We start from the raw sequence: 14650 nt of genomic DNA on the forward strand, positions 1-14650 counted from the left end.
CCTAAAGACTGCTTAGTGCCACCTGTCTGCCTACATCTTGGTGTAATCCACAAGATGGGCGCAACTATAGTGACCTATGCAACTTCATCGTCAGCATCAGCATTACATCCCATGGTTCCAGTAGGGGGCACTACAAAATCATTTACCCAAATCGAATGTCTCAAACTTATTAGAGGACTGGGAGGAAAGGCTTAAAGTTGAAGCTGAACTCGGCCCCAGCGTGGCCCCGTATTTGAGGGCCAATCTAGCCTGGAGTACCCTTTAAGGTGAAGCTGGAAGAACAAATGGTACTGCTGCCAGCAGGCAGAGAACATGTGGACAGATTACATCCATCCAGGAAGACATGTTCAGAGAGTGCAAGACTTTTTTTTTTTTTCTTATATGGCCACAATTATTAATACATGGGAACACAGGGGCATTACTACTACAGGGGCTTAATATTATATGTGGGCACAGGAGGGCATTATTTGTATATGGGGCACTGGAGGGAATTATTTGTATATGGGGCACAGGAGGGCATTATTTGTATATGGGGTACATATGGGCATTATTTGTATATTGGGTACTGGAGGGCATTATTTGTATATGGGGCACAGGAGCGCATTATTTGTATATGGGGTACAGACGAGCATTATTTGTATATTGGGTACAGGAGGGCATTATTTGTATATGGGGCACAGGAGGGCATTATTTGTATATGGGGCACTGGAGGGAATTATTTGTATATGGGGTACATATGGGCATTATTTGTATATTGGGTACAGGAGGGTATTATTTGTATATGGGGCACTGGAGGGAATTATTTGTATATGGGGTACATATGGGCATTATTTGTATATTGGGTACAGGAGGGCATTATTTGTATATGGGGCACAGGAGCGCATTATTTGTATATGGGGTACAGACGAGCATTATTTGTATATGGGGTACATATTGGCATTATTTGTATATTGGGTACAGGAGGGCATTATTTGTATATGGGGCACTGGAGGGCATTATTTGTATATGGGGTACAGACGGGCATTATTTGTACATGGGGTACAGGAGGGCATTATTTGTATATTGGGCAAAGGGGGCATTATTACTTTTGGAGGACAAAGGGGGCATTATTGCTACAGGGGGCACAAATAGATATTTCTAGAGGGTATTATTGCTATATGGAGGCACAGAGGCCCATTATTACTACATGGGGCACAATGGGGGCATTTTTACTAGTTGGGGCAGTTAGGCCTATATGATAAATCAATATTTAGGGACAGTGTAAAGATAAGAGACTCCCTATGTCTGCATTTTGCGCTCACTATTCCGCTGGTGGAGTCAGGTGTGTCTGTATCCATTACTTATAGATGTGGAAATATTACCAGGTAACTATGGAGAAGCTCTGATTGAAACGTAAAAGTTACATGTCAGAAATGAACCTCCTTTGTTGTTCCCTTACGATATCCCACAATATTTCAACCTCCGATGCAGAAAACACTTGGACACGGCTGAATATATTTCCCTCTTAGCCGTCACGTCTCCTTGGCCCCGTAGGATCTTGGCAGACGTCTTGGAGCACTGTATCACTTAAGTCCACCACCCCATTAGTCTTAATCTCTGTCCTTCTGCCTTAGGAACAAGTCCTTATGTAACGGAAAGGCGAAGCTTATAAAGCGTGTGAGCTCTCACTTACAGAAGATGATCCTGGAGAGAAATCCAGAAGGTCGGAGCCAGGAAACCAATGTGCGTTCTCTGTCATCTCAGGAACATCGCTGTTAGTTGTGTTTGCATTTTACTATTGTCCAGGAACATTCTCAGATTCTCCGGCCACTAATCCCATCAGGTCATCTTCAGACAATTTCAAAGACCCCAGACATTTTATTATCTTATAAACTTTACTCCAATAAATCACTTTCTTACCGATCTAACAAAGAGAATTTCACATGAGCCTAATATGAGGAAGCAGAAGGTTCGGAAACACTGAAAAGATCTAAGACACTGACAGCCCCGGCCTGTCTAATGGGATCTCATCAGGGGAATATAAGAAACGTCTGGTCTGTAACATGTAGGAGGTTCAGGTAGGGACAAAATCGGTCTGGAAACCTCTACTCAAATGTGGGTCTTCCCAGACTACCAGAGGTATGAGGTATGCCCATTATAGTGCGAGGATATGCCATAACATTCTGGCGTGTACAGAGTACAGAGATCATTTTGGGGTTTTCTCTAAGAAGAAAGGTAACCCCCCCTCACAATAAGAAAATAATACAATATATCATCACTTGCTAAGGTGAGAAACCTATTTCTTTAGGCAGGGGTGGGGGTGAGGTAGGTTAACATCACCTATATTTAGCTGTCTGAGTAAATATCATTGCCTTGACTCCCTGAGGAACCTGTCTTATATCAAGAGAAATGCGTCGGAAGCAATGTGATTTGTTTTTACCTGTTGAGTATGTTTTCAGTATCTTGATACCATCATTATGTTAAAGGGGTTGTCTGGGTATTGAGAATGTACCCCCTATCCACACGATAAGGGAAAAGTGTCTCATCTCATGACTGCCAGGACCATAGCAATCTCCAGAACAGGGACCATCTCTTACCTCTGAATGCTCACGGCCAAACCTTCCAAGACTCACTGGTCTCAGCAGTGATGGTCCGCTCAGGCACAGCAATGTCCTGCCTCAGCCAGTGATTGGCAGAGCAAGCCCTCACTGCAAAGACCAGTCTTGGAAGGTGGGGGCCGGAGAGCTCAAACATAAGAAACGGCCCTGTTCTGGAGATCTGATTGGACCCTTTGCGGTCAGACACTCATCTCCTATCCTGTGGATAAGTTTTTTTTATACCCGGAAAACCTCTTTAAGTATGCTCACAGAATTCCCTCATGTTGGGTATACATCTTTCCAGAATTCCCTCTTGTTGGGTATACATCTTTCCCCTTACCTACCTTAATTTATCCTGCACTTTATGGTAAGGAGGGACCATCTTCATGGTTGGGGCCACCCTGTTAAGGAGGGTATAAGGATAGTTTGGGCTCCTATCCCACTGTTTTATTGGGATGAGACCAGTCATGTAATGGTGGAAGCTGAAATTATTGCTCATTAGATTTATGACTCATTAGATAAGGCAGCAGGAAGCTGTTCTCAGTTACAGTAGTTTTTGTGAGAAAGGGTTCCATGCTGCCTTATCTAATGAGTCATAAAGGTATTTCTTAAGGTATTTTTGTCTATATGATCTTAGATGTAAGAACTTTTAGCTTTTCTTGCAGTGGTTTTTGATGCGGTGATCAGCTTTAGTTTCTGGCTGCCAAAGGTGACATTATTTGGTCATTCAGAGACCTTGTACTAGTCCGACTCTGTGATGTGTTTTCTGTGTCAGTAGTAGGTACTTTTACATCATCTACTGTCATATCAAAGTTTCATAAGAAATACAAAGAAGAAAAGGACAGAATGTAGGTACCTTTAAGTCCACGTAGACCCATACTACCAGGAACTCCAATATCTCCCTGATCTCCTTTCTGACCAGGAAGACCAGGAAGTCCTCTTTCACCTGGAAAACCTGGAAAATAAAGAGAGGGATCTCATTAGACAGATTAGACTCCCACCTGCAGGGGTTTACATTGTTTCGCAAGGATAGAATGAACAGAAAAGGTGGTGGAGTCTGTCTGTATGTAAGAAGTGGTATGAAAGTCAGTGTGAGCGATGCCATAGTGTGTGATGATTCTGAGGATGTGGAATCATTGTGGGTAGAATTACAAAAGGAGGGAAATACTGAAAAAATAGTATTTGGTGTAATCTACAGACCCCCTAATATCACTGAAGAGATAGAAGTTCAGCTTCATAAACAAATAGAGAGGGCCGCCCGGGCAGGTACAGTGGTAATAATGGGAGATTTTAACTATCCAGATATAGATTGGGGTCCGGGGTTGGCTAAAACTACAAAGGGGCGACAATTCCTAAATTTATTGCAGGATAATTTTATGGGCCAGTTTGTGGAGGACCCAACAAGAAGTGATGCCTTGTTGGATCTGATCATTTCCAACAACGCAGAGCTGGTTGGTAATGTAACTGTGCGGGAAAACCTTGGTAATAGCGACCACAATATAGTTACTTTTGACTTAAAATGTAGAAAACAAAGACAGGCGGGGAAGGCAAAAACATATAACTTTAAAAAGGCAAATTTCCCTGGGCTGAGATCTGCACTACAGGACATAGACTGGGGGGAGGTGTTCTCAAATACTGATACAGAAGGTAAATGGGACATCTTTAAATCAACTCTAAATAACTATACAGCTAAATATATACCAAAGGGGAACAAATATAAACGATTAAAACTAAATCCTACATGGCTGACACATGATGTTAAAAGAGCAATAAACAACAAAAAAATAGCCTTCAAAAATTACAAATCTGATGGGTCAGCTATAACATTTAAACAGTACAAGGAGCTTAATAAAATCTGTAAAAATGTAATAAAAACAGCAAAAATTCAAAATGAGAGACAGGTGGCCAAAGAAAGCAAAACTAATCCTAAATATTTTTTTAGACATATAAATGCAAAAAAACCAAGGACAGAGCATGTAGGACCCCTTAATAATGATAATGGGGAGGTTGTCACAGGCGATCAAGAGAAGGCGGAGCTACTGAATGGGTTCTTTAGTTCTGTATACACTATGGAAGAAGGAGCTGACATTGGCCAGGTCAGTGCTGGTAACACATCATGTACAGATCAGTGCTGGTAACACATCATGTACAGGTCAGTGCTGGTAACACATCATGTAATGTACTGAACTGGCTTAATGTAGAGATGGTACAAGGTAAGTTAAGTGATATAAATGTAAGCAAATCCCCAGGACCGGATGGACTACACCCAAGAGTTCTTAGAGAGGTAAGTTCAGTAATATCTGTACCCCTGTTCATGATATTTAGAGATTCTCTGGTGTCTGGTATTGTGCCAAGGGACTGGCGCAAGGCGAATGTGGTGCCAATCTTCAAAAAGGGCTCTAGGTCTTCCCCAGGAAACTATAGACCGGTAAGTCTAACGTGCATTGTGGGTAAATTGTTTGAAGGACTTATAAGGGATTACATACAGGAATACATAGGGGATAATTGTATTATAAGTGATAGCCAGCATGGGTTTACTAAGGATAGAAGTTGTCAAACCAATCTAATTTGCTTTTATGAAGAGGTGAGTAGAAGCCTTGACAGAGGAATGGCTGTGGATATAGATGGGGGGCTGTGTATATAGAGGAATGGCTGTGGATATAGTGTTTCTGGATTTTGCTAAAGCATTTGATACTGTCCCTCATAGACGTCTGACAGGTAAGTTAAGGTCTTTGGGTTTGGAAATTTTAGTTTGTAACTGGATTGAACACTGGCTCATGGATCGTACCCAGAGTGGTGGTCAATGATTCGTACTCTGATTGGTCCCCGGTTATTAGTGGTGTACCCCAAGGTTCAGTACTGGGCCCGCTGTTGTTTAATTTATTTATCAATGATATAGAGGATGGTAATAACAGCTCTGTTTCTATCTTTGCAGATGACACCAAGCTTTGTAGCACAGTACAGTCTATAGAGGATGTGTATAGGTTACAAGATGACTTGGATAGACTAAGTGTCTGGGCATCCACTTGGCAAATGAGGTTCAATGTGGATAAATGTAAAGTTATGCATCTGGGTACTAATAACCTGCATGCATCGTATGTCTTAGGGGGGATTAAACTGGCAGAGTCACTGGTAGAGAAGGATCTGGGTGACTTGTAGATCACAGACTACAGAATAGCATGCAATGTCAGGCTGCTGCTTCCAAAGCCGGCAGGATATTGTCATGTATCAAAAGAGGCATGGACTCAAGGGACAGGGACATAATACTCCCCCTTTATAAATCATTGGTACGGCCTTACCTGGAATATGCTGTTCAGTTTTGGGCACCTGTCCATAAAAGGGACACTGCGGAGTTGGAAAGGGTGCAGAGACGCGCGACTAAACTAATATGGGGAATGGAACATCTTAGCTATGAGGAGCGATTAAAGGAGTTACAATTGTTTAGTCTTGAGAAGAGACGTTTAAGGGGGGATATGATAAACGTATATAAGTATATTAATGGCCCATACAAAAAATATGGAGAAAAACTGTTCCAGGTTAAACCCCCCCAAAGGACGAGGGGGCACTCCCTCCGTCTGGAGAAGAAAAAGTTTAGTCTCAAGGGGCGACACGCCTTCTTTACCATGAGAACTGTGAACTTATGGAACAGTCTACCTCAGGAACTGGTCACAGCAGGAACAATTAACAGCTTTAAAACAGGATTAGATACATTCCTGGAACAAAATAAGATTAATGCTTATGAAGAAATATAAAATCTCATCCCTTCCCCAATATCGCGCCACACCCCTACCCCTTAATTCCCTGGTTGAACTTGATGGACATATGTCTTTTTTCGACCGTACTAACTATGTAACTATGTAACTTATTGAGAGAATGTGTACAATAATCCCAACAGTGCTGCCATATGTAGTTCAACCTTACTTTGTTGAGTTGGAAGAACGTATGGAGTCCATACTTGATGATGACCTTTTTGACTTTGGGGCCCCATTGTACTAATTGTGTTATATTATGTACCCAATGACCAGTACCAATTCACAGAGCGTATGGGGTAATAAAGATTATATTGTAGACGTTCTTTGGAACAAGCCGCAAAAATTGGGAACCATCTGTCAATTCAAGGGCAGTCTGTAACATTAGGGGACTTCTGTCAAGTGGTCATTGTGTCCTGAAAAGGCCCCATGCTTAGATTGTTGAGCATGTGCATATGTGGGGAACTGTATATATGGTGTCTCTTAACACGCCTCTCAAAGCAGATGTCAAGGGAGAGAAGGGTCTACCATGTTTGTTCTTAAAGGGGTACTCCGGTGGAAAACAAATGTTTTCAAATCAACTGTTGCCAGAAAGTTAAACATATTTGTAAATTACTTCTATTTAAAAATCTTAATCTTTCCAGTACTTCTCAGCTGTTGAATGCTCCAGAGTAAGTTGTGTAGTTCTTTTCAGTCTGACCACAGTGCTCTCTGCTGATACCCCTGTCTGTGTCAGGAACTGTCCAGAGCAGGAGAAGTTTTCTATAGGGATATAATTCTAATCTGGACAGTTCCTGACACGGACAGAGGTGTCAGCAGAGAGGACTGTTGTCAGACTGAAAATAACTACACAACTTCCTCTTGAGCATACAGCAGCTGATCAGTACTGGAAGGATTAAGATTTTTTAAATTGAAGTAATTTACAAATCTGTTTAACTTTCCTGCACCAGTTGATTTGAAAGCATTTGTTTTCCACTTGTCTCCACCGGAGTTCCATTTTAACTTCTTGATCTTCTTGTTTTCTGGGAGATAAGCTACTGCCAGAGGAGGCAAGGCTAAAACTGAAGAAGACAATGAAATTGTCAGTAGAGGAAGGGCTAAAGTCAGTAGATAAGGTAAGCAGAGGATGACCTAGAAATAAAGGGGGCATGACTGTCAGGACATAAGCAGTACATACAGGGGTGCTTGAAAGTTTGTGAAGTCTTCAGAATTTTCTACATTTCTGCATAAATTTGCAGGTACATAGCCCTGGCTTCCTCAGACTCTCACCCCCTGCACATAGCATATGCTAAGCTCCGCCCTCTATTTCCTATGTACTTGTGTCTGTTACTAGAAACATACTGTCCCTAGACAACAGACAGTTAACAGCAGATTGCATGGAAGGGAGACACCTAGTGGCCAAGATTTTAGAGTTTTTTTTTTTTTTTGTTTTATGGGGTAAGGAGTCATTTTAGTAAATGGGCGAGAAATTGAAGGGGGAAAAAATGGAGACAAGTTCTTTGAAACAATTGTAATGACATTTAAAGAAAACAGGTCATCGCCTCATCACCCGATTATCATCCCATTGATCGAAAACACCATGGCCGTGACATCACAAGCTTCTGCCCCCCTTCGCCAGTCATTCGGCACGGAGCGAAGTTCACTCCGTGCACCGGATGTCTGGGGTGCCGCAGCCAAGATTGCTTGGGACCCCCGGGATAAGATGTCTAGGGGAGGAGTACCCCTTTAAGGGCTGGTCCTGCAGTACTCCTGCCAATAGAAACTGTGTTCCTGCTATGGAAAAAGTGCAGGAACTCCATTCCCATGAGTTTCTGCAGGACTTGAGCCCTGGATAGATAGATAGATAGATAGATAGATATGAGATAGATAGATAGATATGAGATAGATAGATAGATAGATAGATATGAGATAGATAGATAGATAGATATGAGATAGATAGATAGATATGAGATAGATAGATATGAGATAGATAGATAGATATGAGATAGATAGATATTAGATAGATAGATATTAGATAGATAGATAAATAGATATGAGATAGATATGAGATAGATAGATATGAGATAGATAGATAGATAGATATGAGATATAGATAGATATGAAATATAGATAAATATGAGATATAGATAGATAGATAGATAGATATGAGATAGATAGATATGAGATAGATAGATAGATAGATAGATATGAGATAGATAGATAGATAGATAGATAGATAGATAGATATGAGATAGGTAGATAGATATGAGATAGATAGATAGATAGATATGAGATAGATAGATAGATATGAGATAGATAGATATGAGATAGATAGATAGATAGATATGAGATAGATAGATAGATATGAGATAGATAGATATGAGATAGATAGATATGAGATAGATAGATTTGAGATAGATAGATAGATAGATAGATAGATAGATAGATAGATATGAGATAGATAGATAGATAGATATGAGATAGATAGATAGATAGATAGATATGAGATAGATAGATAGATATGAGATAGATAGATATGAGATAGATAGATAGATATGAGATAGATAGATATGAGATAGATAGATATGAGATAGATAGATATGAGATAGATAGATAGATAGATAGATATGAGAGATAGATAGATAGGAGATAGATAGATAGATAGATATGAGATAGATAGATATGAGATAGATATGAGATAGATAGATAGATAGATAGATAGAAAGCAGAGACCCTTACAGTTGCACCTTGTTCTCTTATTATGAGGAGGGTCCCTGATAATTTTCTCTCATTCCGATGGATCAGTCGCAGGATAAATGCCGTCTCAGCCCCGGAGGATCAGGGCATTGATGGGGACGTCACATGTGGAAGCATTTTAGTAGTTTCTGTAATTTTATACAAAGTGCAGATGATCCAAAAATTGTGAATGATGTGAAACGTCAGTATTCAGATGAAATAAGCAGCGTGTCCTCTCCGAGGGTTAATGACAGATAAAATGAGCGATGACATGAGGTGGTAATAATGAACATGGGTCGGTACTGTTTGCTGTTGGGACCTGCTGGGAGTTGTAGTTTTGCCCTGTACACGAGCTGCTGTGACATCAATGGTTAAAGGTGTTATCCAGGATAAGAAAAACAGATCTGATCTCTTCCAAAAACAGCACTCCCCTCATCCTCAGGTTGTGTGTGGTATTGCAGCTCAGTTCAATTGATGTGAACAGAGCCGAGTTATGATACCTCACACAACCTGAGCACAGGGGTGGTGCTGTTTCTGGTAGAAGTTATCTGTTTTCTATCCCTGGATAACCAAACTAAGTAATTGGGGGAGAAAGGTCTTAGTATGAGAGGTGACCGAGAACCCAATGGTCACTCTGGCTGAGCAGTTATAGGGAGTGGAGAAGGTAAAATCACTTAAAGGGGTACTCCGGTGGAAAACTTTTTCTCAACTGGTGCCAGAAAGTTAAACAGATTTGTAAATTACTTCTATTAAAAAATCTTAATTCTTCCAGTACTTATTAGCTGCTGTATACTACAGAGGAAATTCTTTTTTTTTTAAATTTCCTTTCTGTCTGTCCTCTCTGCTGACACCTCTGTCCGTGTCAGGAACTGTCCAGAGTAGGAGGAAATCCGCATAGCAAACCTCTCCTGCTCTGGACAGCTTCTAAAAATGGACAGAGGTGTCAGCAGAGAGCACTGTGGTCAGACAGAAAAGAAATTCAAAAAGAAAATAATTTCCTCTGTAGTATTCAGCAGCTATTAAGTACTGGAAGGGTTAAGATTTTTTTTAATAGAAGTAATTTACAAATCTGTTTAACTTTTTGGCACCAGTTGATTTAAAAAAAAAAAAAAAAAAATTGTTCCAAACACTCCACAACAGATAATACCCGGCACTGCTGCTTCACTACAGTTAATCCCGCTAGGCTTTACTGGTACAATAACCTTTCCGGTGCTCACATATGACAGTCCATGACATGGTCCACAAAAGAAATCGAAAGAATGGAGCACTCACCAGGTTTCAAGGAACAGCAAACTCCTTTATTTCATATTTGCTCGATAGCGTTTCAACATGTGCGGGAGAGCGGACGGATGCAGATGGGTGGGGGAGTGGGTTGGGCGACAGTCCATATTGCGCAATCAGCGCTTCATCAGGCCCCTCATAGCGTTTCAACATGTGTGGGAGAGCGGACGGATTCAGAGTGGTGCGCGATAGTCCGTATCGTGCAATCAGCTCCTCATAGCGTTTCAACATGTGCGGGAGAGCGGACGGATGCAGATGGGTGGGGGAGTGGGTTGGGCGACAGTCCGTATTGCGCAATCAGCGCTTCATCAGGCCCCTCATAGCGTTTCAACATGTGCGGGAGAGCGGACGGATGCAGAAGGGTGCGCGATGGTCCGTATCGCGCAATCAGCGCTTCGTCAGGCCCCGAGGGGCCTGACGAAGCACTGATTGCGCGATACGGACTGTCGCCCAACCCACTCCCCCACCCCTCTGCATCTGTCCTCTCTCCCGCACATGTTGAAACACTATGAGGGGCCTGATGAAGCGCTGATTGCATGATACGGACCATCGCCCAATCAACTCCCCCACCCCTCTGCATCCGTCCGCTCTCCCGCACATGTTGAAACGCTATGAGGGGCCTGATGAAGCGCTGATTGTGCAATACGGACTGTCGCCCAACCCTCTCCCCCACCCCTCTGCATCCGTCCGCTCTCCCGCACATGTTGAAACACTATGAGGGGCCTGATGAAGCGCTGATTGCATGATACGGACCATCGCCCAATCAACTCCCCCACCCCTCTGCATCCGTCCGCTCTCCCGCACATGTTGAAACGCTATGAGGGGCCTGATGAAGCGCTGATTGTGCAATACGGACTGTCGCCCAACCCTCTCCCCCACCCCTCTGCATCCGTCCGCTCTCCCGCACATGTTGAAACACTATGAGGGGCCTGATGAAGCGCTGATTGCATGATACGGACCATCGCCCAATCAACTCCCCCACCCCTCTGCATCCGTCCGCTCTCTCGCACATGTTGAAACGCTATCGAGTAAATATGAAATAGAGAAGTTTGCTGTTCCTTGAAACCTGGTGAGTGCTCCATTCTTTCGATTTCTTTTGTGCAACACATGAAAACAAAACAAAAGCTGTTTTCCACTGGAGTACCCCTTTAAAGGGGTTCTCCGGTGCTTAAACATCTTATCCCCTATCCAAAGGATGCCTGATCGCGGGAGTCCCGCCGCTGGGGACCCCCGGGATCATGCACGCGGCACCCCGCTTGTAATCAGTCCCCGGAGCGTGTTCGCCCCGGGACTGATTACCGGCGACTACAGGGCGGGCGGCGTGTGACGTCACGCTCCGCCCCTCAATGCAAGCCTACGGGAGGGGGTGTGATAGGTATCACGCCCCCTCCCGTAGGCTTGCATTGCGGGGCGGAGCGGGACGTCACACGCCCGCCCTGTAGTCGCCCGTTATCAGACCCGGAGCGAACACGCTCCGGGGACTGATTACAAGCGGGGTGCCGCGTGCATGATCCCGGGGGTCCCCAGTGGCGGGACTCCCGCGATCAGGCATCCTTTGGATAGGGGATAAGATGTTTAAGCACCGGAGAACCCCTTTAAGGCTTTGGTGCAGAATAAGCCCAAGGGTCCCACTGCCCCATGAGTAAACCCCAGTATTACAAATGACACATGGTAGATTACGCCCCTGGAAACCAGTTTGGGAAGAGGTAAAGTATGAGGTTTCTGGCTTCACCAGGAGATCTTGTAGATCACAACTGGGTCAAACCAACCTGGAAAAGTACAAGGCTAAGGGAAGAGGCACAAACAGAGTCAGAAGGTCAGAAGAGTCAGAACGAAGATACAAACCATACATGGCCCCATGCCAAAACTATCTAGAATCACCATATTATGGATCTAATAGTGTTGAGTGACATAGGCCATGTTCGAATTCGCGATATTTTGCGAGTATATGGACGAATATTCGCAATATTTGCGGCCTTTTATTTTACTATGCGCCATAAAATTTGCATGTGCATTCACCATAAAAATCGCATTGGCGCAATATCGTGTTATAAAAGAGCTAGTAGTGTTGGGCGCAAATATTCGCAATGCGAATATTTGCAAATATTGCGAATATAACGCTAAATATTCGCAATTACGAATATTCACTTTTTTTCACAGTATACATCACAGTGATCATCACCCCTCCCTGCTTCCAGCTTGCGGTGTCAACAAGGCTCCAATACTAGTTACTGTGTCAGACTGGCGGGTGCCCGAAAATTCGAATTTTCGTGCATAATGATCCCTCCCTTCTTTTAGCTCTTTTATCACATGATATTGTGCACGCGCATGCAAATTTTATGGTGAATGCACATGCGCATGCAAATTTTATGGTGAATGCACATGCAAATTTTATGGTGAATGCACATGCAAATTTTATGGCGCATAGTAAAAAAAAGTCCGCGAATACTTTGAATTTTGCGAATATATGACGAATATTCGTTCCATATATTCGCGACATATCGCGAATTCGAATATGGCTTATGCCGCTCAACACTAGTAATATTAGAGCTGGAAGCAGGGAGGGATGGTCACTGTGATGTGTACTGGGGAAAAAAATGTGAATATCCGTAATTGTGAATATTTAGCGCTATATGCGCAATATTCACAAATTCACCAATATGCGATATTCGCAATAAATATTCGCATTGCGAATATTCGCGCCCAACACTACTAGTGATAGGAATGTTCTGTCCAACAAGGGGCCCCTATGGTCCTCTATAGACGGGGCAGCTCCATGATGTCATATACAAAAATTCTAGAAACATTGAAGTCATTGTCACCTCTTAATCCAGGCAGTCCGGGGACCCCAGGTTCTCCTTCCATTCCTTCATGTCCTTGGTCTCCCTTTGGCCCTGGCGGACCTGGAAAAAATATTTGTATATATATCTATTATTCATCAGAAAGGCTTGTTTCTCAGAAGATTTATATAGAAATATACATCGAGGTCACTGACAGGACCAGAACATCATCATCTGGTTATCAAGAGTCTTCTAGAACTTTCTAGGTTGTGATCTGTCTTATTAAAGGGGTACTCCGGTGGAAAACTTTTTTTTTTTTTTTTTATCAACTGGTGCCAGAAAGTTAAACAGATTTGTAAATGACTTCTATTAAAAAATCTTTACCCTTCCAGTACTTATTAGCAGCTGTATGCTACAGAGGGAATTCTGTTATTTTTGAATTTCTTTTTTGTCTTGTCCACAGTGCTCTATGCTGACACCTGATGCCCGTATCAGGAACTGTCCAGAGCAGGAAAAAAAAGCATAGCAAACCTATGCTGCTCTGGACAGTTCCTAATACAAACATCAGGTGTCAGCAGAGAGCACTGTGGACAAGACAAAAAAGAATTTCAAAAAGAAAAGAATTTCCTCTGTAGCCTACAGCTTCTAAAAAGTACTGGAAGGATAAAGATTTTTTTTAATAGAAATGACAAATCTGTTTAACTTTTTGGCACCAGTTGACTTATAAAGACCTAAAAAAAAAAAATGTTTTCCACCGGAGTACCCCTTTAATTCAAGATACAATAACCTTTGAAACGGCACAGTCACAATATATGGCAGAACAGTGGGATTCATTGATATTCTAATGTGTTGGAAGGAAAAAGAACGTCAGACATGTTGGATTTTGGTAATATGTAAAATGTATTAGCTCCTGTATCTATTATTATATTATATTGTATTGTTGTATATTATGCTGGATGATGATACAGAATTCAAAAAGTTTCCTGAATATTGTATGACAATTTTTTTTTATTGGACGTGACTCAGCACCGGGAACATTACACAATATTAAAGGGGTACTCCGGTGAAAAACTTTTTTCTTTTAAATCAACTGGTGGCAGAAAGATAAACATATTTGTAACTTACTTCTATTAAAAAATCTTAATCCTTCCTGTACTTATTAGCTGCTGAATACTGCAGGGGAAATTCTTTTCTTTTTGAAATGCTCTCTGATGACATCACGAGCACAGTTCTCTCTGCTGATGTTATTCTAATATTAATAATGCTTTATTTATTGTTGTCCTTAGTGGGATTTGAACCCAAGTCCCCAGCACTGCAAGGCAGCAGTGCTAACCACTGAGCCACCAGGCTGCCCTTAGCAAACAGCTGCTATGCATGGTTCCTAAAATGGACAGAGATGTCAGCAGAGAGCACTGTGCTCGTGATGTCATCAGTGTTCCAAAAAGAAAGGAATTTCCTCTGTAGCATTCAGCAGCTAATAAGTACTGGAAGGATTAAGATTTTTTAATAGAAGTAATTTACAAATATGTTTAACTTTCTGAAACCAGTT

At 42.2% G+C, this 14650-nt stretch overlaps 1 protein-coding gene across 3 annotated transcripts in view; it reads right to left on the reverse strand.

The window, feature by feature from the left end:
* Positions 1-14650, reverse strand: part of SCARA5 (scavenger receptor class A member 5) — a 337867-nt gene that overhangs the window by 132428 nt on the left and 190789 nt on the right. For all 3 annotated transcript variants that reach the window (XM_056563754.1, XM_056563755.1, XM_056563756.1), the window contains 2 exons: positions 13144-13224; positions 3433-3531 (listed from right to left, as the gene is read on the reverse strand). In XM_056563754.1, the coding sequence (XP_056419729.1) occupies positions 3433-3531; positions 13144-13224 (180 nt within the window). The remainder of the gene's footprint in view (positions 1-3432; positions 3532-13143; positions 13225-14650) is intronic.

This window comes from Hyla sarda, chromosome 3 (assembly GCF_029499605.1).
Source record: "Hyla sarda isolate aHylSar1 chromosome 3, aHylSar1.hap1, whole genome shotgun sequence".
NCBI classification, from domain to species: domain Eukaryota; kingdom Metazoa; phylum Chordata; class Amphibia; order Anura; family Hylidae; genus Hyla; species Hyla sarda.